Source organism: Geotrypetes seraphini, chromosome 3, assembly GCF_902459505.1.
Source record: "Geotrypetes seraphini chromosome 3, aGeoSer1.1, whole genome shotgun sequence".
In the NCBI taxonomy this organism is placed as follows: Eukaryota; Metazoa; Chordata; class Amphibia; order Gymnophiona; family Dermophiidae; genus Geotrypetes; species Geotrypetes seraphini.
Genome location: NC_047086.1, coordinates 267842414 through 267848413, shown reverse-complemented (window position 1 = coordinate 267848413; position 6000 = coordinate 267842414). Strand labels below are relative to the sequence as shown.

Genomic DNA, 6000 nt, shown 5'->3' with positions numbered 1-6000 from the left:
AGAACTCTTTTGGTATGGTGGTATATAAGAATAAATTATTATTATTATTAATCCACTTGTCCAGGAATAGAGCAGAATTGTACAAGAAATAGCAATTTTATAGGTATTGCTACTTGATAAACTCTATTTAACTAACAACTTGTACTTGTGTCACACAAACTTTAAAAAAAAACACACCTTAATTTCCACCTCTCCCAACCTCCTGTGAGCCTCATCCTTACTTATATGCTGTTGCACGCCGGGACTTGAAGTTTTCCAGTCCTGCAGAAGCGGGCGGGACTTAGCCTTTTTGCTTAGTGGTACTACAAGTCCCAGCTGAGCCCGAGGCCTGATGGCTGGAGGTGCGGGAGAGAGGGGGAGGGGGAATTAGGTCTTTGCAGGGAGCAATACAAAGGGGCGGTGCCACTGTCGCTGTCGGAGAACAGGGAAGCTCCTCCTCCTACGGGCCGAGAGACCGGGACTCGGTAGAGTAGATGGCCAATGCGCGGTCTGTCTGTGTTGTTGCTGCTCTTGTGTCCGTGCATGGTCGGAGTGGCGCTGCATCTCTGGCTACGTGGTTCCTGCTACGGCTGGTGGTGGTGGAAATTCCCAGGTAAAGGCAGCTGCGCTGCTCCTCCCCAGCTCGTCAGAAGAAAAGGGGTTTGCAAACTGGAAAAATAGCAATATGTGTGGATTAATGCAGCCCGTGTGGAATGAAAATGAGTTGACTTTGTGAAGGTCATAAGGGATAGGAGGAGGTGGAGAAAGAGCGAGCGATCAGTGTGAGTAGTACTGTAAGTACATATATGCCTACTTGTACAAAGTGATATACTTCACAGGATCTCACTGTGGTTTGGGTTGAGGTGATTAAAAAAAAAAAAAGGTTATGCGCTACAAAGTTGTGACAACGAGATGCAACAGAAAAGTATAGTTACTTACCTGTAACAGGTTCTCCGTGGACAGCAGGATAGTCAGCCACAACTCCCAATTTGCGGATAAGCTCTCCAATAGCTAAGAGAGATTATTTTTTTTCCTCTGAGCCCGAGCCGTGCCCCACTGGGCATGCCCGAGCACTATCCATTTCCCCTTAATCCCCAGGATGTTCCTAACTGTGGCTGGGTCGGCCGTATGGGGAGGTGGGTGGGTTGTGTGGCTGACTATCCTACTGTCCACGGAGAACCTATGTTACAGGTAAGTAACTACACTTTTTCCTAGGACAAGCAGGATGAGTCAGTCACATATGGGTGACTCCCTAGTCGAGGGATGTACCGAATGGACCTGCGCCTTAGCGCTCTGTGCATCCCTCGCCTGGCTGTGGAGGCCGAGCCGGGCAGGGTAATCAGGCAAAGCAGGTTGAGTTGTGGAAACAAGGTTTTTGATAAAGTGCTATGTTAACTGGGCAATAATACTCGCTGAACAGTAAAATTGGTCAATAATAATCAATGGACAGAGAGAAACCAACTGGTCAACAGTGACAATTTGTAGTTGCATGTGACAATTCGTACTTGCATATTCAACATTCAGTCTAGACAGGTAGTACTGGAATACCTACTTAATCAATATCTATAACACCCTACTTGATCGGTGTTTGTCAAGGCTGTGCTAGTGGTTGCTGTCCCTCCCGGGAGGGAAGGGCCGCTTGCAAGATTGTTCAGATGTCCTCTATTGGCGTGTGGTGTAGATGAGCCGGAGTGGTGGCTACGGCTCTGAGCTGGTGGGCGTGGGCTCCCACCGGCGGTTCACGCTGCGCTCTTCTATAGGTGAAGGAGATGCACTGGGATATCCAGCACGAGAGTGTGCGTTTGGTAACCGGCAGTTATGGTCTGTTTTGGTCATAGGAGACGAACAGTTGTGAGGCTTGTCCGGTCCGTTGCATTCTGTTGATGTAGGTAGTCAGGGCCCGCACACCGTCCAGGAGGTGTCGCTGAGGTGGCTTTGAGCCTCCCTGTGGGTGGATGTAGAGTGCAGGGAGGATGATAGACTGGTTGATGTGGAACGCTGAAGCCACCTTCGGCAAGAAACGAGGGGTGGGTTCTGAGCATCACTCTGGGTTCTGAGCACCACCCTGTCCTCATGGAGGAGTGTGTCGGGGAGGATGATGGACCAGGGCCTGGATCTCGCTGATACGTCTGGCCGACATGATGGAGGTCAGGAAGAGGGTTTTCCAGGAAAGGACTCTGGGATCTGCCTCCCCCAAAGGTTCAAAGGGGTCGAGGGCGAGCTGATGCAGCACCAAGTTGAGGTCCCATCTGGGCAGTGGTGGTCTGTAATGGTGGTGAGTGTAATGTAATGTAATGTAATTTATTTCTTATATACTGCTAATCCGTTAGGTTCTAAGCGGTTTACAGAAAATATATATTAGGGTGCATTAAAATTATAAGTAAGATAGGTACTTAGAAATTCCCTTACTGTCCCGAAGGCTCACAATCTAACTAAAGTACCTGGAAAAACGACAATTAGTAGAGTAATAAAGAAATAAAAAATAGAGATAAAGGAGAAAAATAAGAAAATAAATATTCTAATAAGACTACAATGATCTAAAGCAGTGTTTTTCAACCTTTTTTGGGCAAAGGCACACTTGTTTCATGAAAAAAATCAAGAGGCACACCACCATTAGAAAATGTTAAAAAATTTAACTCTGTGCCTATATTGACTATATATAAAGTAATTCTCTTGAATAGGAATCAAATAAACACAAAGAAAGTATTTTATAATTACTTTATTATGAAATATTAAGTAAACAGAATAGTGAAAAATTATAAAATACTTTATTCAGTGCGAAACCTGGGCCTGTTTGGCTGAACACAAAGCTGATATTCTGGCTGGAATCGAAGAAAGGCACACACGTAGCTCTTCGTCAACAGCTCTCAGTCTCTCCCTGTATTTGGTTTTTATAGCAATCATGCTTGAAAAGCTAATCTCACACAGATATGTAGTGGAAAATGGGAGCAATGTCAAAATAGCTTTGTTTGCTAGAAGGGGGAACTCCTTGGCGGTATCCAACCAAAAACTGTCCAAAGGTAGATCAGCAAATCTTAGCTTGAAACCACGATTTTGTCTCAGTTCAGTTAGTTCCTCCTGCTCCTGTAAAGTCATGTCCTTTCCACCAACTGATGCTGAGCTATAAGGGTCTCTAACCCAGTCAAGGCATTCAGTGGAGACTGAAGAGAAATAAAATGACAACTTCTCCTCAAGAGTTTTTAAATGTTTTAACTATTATCTCACACAGTGCAGCAGTGTGAACACCTTGCCATTGCTTGGTGAGTGTGAACATTTCAAGATTGCCACTTTCCACGTGTTGATGCCAGAGTTGCACCTTTGAACGGAATCCATTTATTTTATCTGTACTTGTAAGCAGGTTTTCACTTCGGCCTTGCATTCGTGTGTTCAGTTCATTCAGATGATAAAATATATCTGCCAGGTATGCCAGCCTTGCACACCACTCATCATTTGCAAGCTGCTTTGCGTAATCTGACCTCTCATTTGTCAGAAACACTTTAAGTTCCTCCCGCAGCTCATACACACGAACCAAGACCTTGCCACGCGACAACCACTGGACCTCCGTATGAAACAGCAAGGTTTTATGCTTCGCTCCCATCTCCTCACACAAAGCTGCAAATATGCGAATTTTCACTGGTCGTGACTTTACAAAGTTTACCATGCACACAACATCATCCAACACATGAAGTAGGACTGCTGGTAAAGTCTTGGCTACGAGGGCCTCGCGGTGTAAAAAACAATGCGTAACAATCACATCTGGATTTCTTTCCTTCACTCTGCTTACAAAGCCTTTGGTGCGCCCGACCATGGCTGCAGCTCCATCGGTGCAGACACTTGTGCAGTTTTCCCACTTAAGTCCTCCTTTTTCAAGGTATTCTGATGTGACCCGAAAAATTTCTTCTCCTGTTGTTTTTTCTGGCAATGCCTTGCAAAAAAAGAAGTTTTCTCTAATTGCATCACCATCAACAAAACGCACATTGGCCAAGAGTTGAGCATGTCCACTGATATCAGTAGACTCGTCAAGTTGCAATGCAAATTTCTCACTGATACGGATCTTTTCCAAAACCACACTTTCGATGTCTGCAGACATGTCATTAATACGTCTGGAAATTATGTTGTCTGAGAGAGGGACTTTGGCTATTTCCTTAGCTGCTTCAGGTCCGAGCATCTCCTCTACAATAGCTTTGCAGGCAGGAAGTATTAATGTCTCTGCCACAGTGTGCGACTTTTTTGACTTGGCTATAAGTTCAGCAACTTGATAGCTAGCTTTAAGAACTCTTTCATTTACCTTTGTGGTTTTTCTCATGAAAGTTGCCTGTTTCTCCGTGTTGTCACGCAGGCGAACAAAATAGTCCGCATTCTTGTTTTGAAGCGAAGGGTGTTTCGTTTGGAGATGGCGTTTAAGTTTGCTTGGGACCATAGCACTGTTAGCTAGCTTTTCACCACACACAGTGGAGTTGGTTTGTTTGCATCTCCAGTGAAAGTAAATCCAACTGAAATATAGCTTTCGCTATATTGCCTTGCGCTAACCATCTTTGCTTTCTTTTGACCCCCACTCATACTTGGGCTCTCATCTGGCTCCAAATTTTGTTCAGAGTCTAGTTCTTTCCTTTTCAAAAACTTGTCCATCACTGCAGTATCTCACTGTCACTCAGGACTTACTGCGCTTGTCTCCTCCAGATAGCCGTTGTCCGTCACACTCGGCACTCTTCTGATCGATCCCCGATGAGCCGGCGGATGACAGCTCCAGATGACAGCTCTGTAAAACTAAACAAGCCAGACCAGCACAGATCAATCCTACACCGTCAATCCTAACAGAAAACCATGTCTTTCAAACACACAGAACACAGAAAACACTTTCGCCTAGTATGGAATATGTCATCACAAACTAACCCCTCACCCTTTTACAAAACTGTAGTGTGGATTTTAGCCACAGTGGTAATAGTCCTGACACTCATAGAATTCTGAGCATCAGAGCTGCTACCACCACGGCTGGTGCTAAAAAACGCTCCACAGTTTTGTAAAAGGGGGGATAAAATAGAAATACACAGTTTCAACGCTGTAGCTCAGAGGTGCCCAAACATTTTGAGCTTGTGAGCTACTTTAAAATGACCAAGTCAAAATGATCTACCAATAATAAAATTAAAAAACACAAAGCACACTATACGCTGAGAAAATGTTAATTATCATTCCTATTCTGGGTTTTTTTCAAAGAGGTCAAGGCAGATGACTCTATGCATTGTCACCTCAGTAACAACCATACAAAAATAGACAAATATACCCTCCATCCTTTTTATTAAACCACAATAGCAGTTTTTAGCGCAGGGAGCTGCGCTGAATGCCCAGCGCTGCTCTTGACGCTCATAAGAACATAAGAAGTTGCCTCCGCTGAGGCAGACCATAGGTCCATCCTGCTCAGCGGTCCGCACCCGCGGCGGCCCATCAGGCCCATTGCCTGAGCAATGGTCTATACCTATCTATACCCCCCAATCCCTTTTTCTTCTAGGAATCTATCCAAACCTTCTTTGAAACCATTTAATGTTTTCTTGTCTACAACAGCCTCTGGAAGCGCGTTCCATGTATCCACCACCCTCTGAGTGAAAAAGAACTTCCTAGCGTTTGTTCTAAACCTGTCCCCTTTCAATTTCTCCGAGTGCCCCCTTGTACTTGTGGCGCCCCTTAATTTGAAAAATCTGCCCCTGTCTATTTTTTCTATGCCCTTCAGGATCTTGAAGGTTTCTATCATGTCTCCTCTAAGTCTTCACTTCTCCAGGGAGAAAAGTCCCAACTGCTTCAATCTGTCGGTATATGGGAGATTTTCCATTCCCTTTATCAGTTTGGTTGCTCTTCTTTGTACTCCCTCAAGTACCGCCATGTCTTTCTTGAGGTACGGCGACCAGTACTGGACACAGTACTCCAGATGCGGCCGTACCATTGCACGATACAGCGGCATGATGACTTCCTTCGTCCTGGTCGTAATACCCTTCTTAATGAAACCCAGCATTCTGTTTGCTTTCCTAG

At 44.9% G+C, this 6000-nt stretch overlaps 1 protein-coding gene across 8 annotated transcripts in view; it reads left to right on the top strand.

The window, feature by feature from the left end:
• Positions 1-383: 383 nt before the first annotated feature.
• The window catches only part of B3GALNT2 (beta-1,3-N-acetylgalactosaminyltransferase 2), a 345788-nt gene continuing 340171 nt past the window's right edge, over positions 384-6000 (top strand). For 5 of the 8 annotated variants that reach the window (XM_033936239.1, XM_033936238.1, XM_033936245.1 and 2 more), the window contains exon 1: positions 460-592. In XM_033936239.1, the coding sequence (XP_033792130.1) occupies positions 481-592 (112 nt within the window). In that variant the 5' untranslated portion in view covers positions 460-480. Of the gene's footprint in view, positions 774-6000 lie in introns of all 8 variants that reach the window. The other 3 variants (XM_033936244.1, XM_033936247.1, XM_033936246.1) reach the window with 3 other exon arrangements.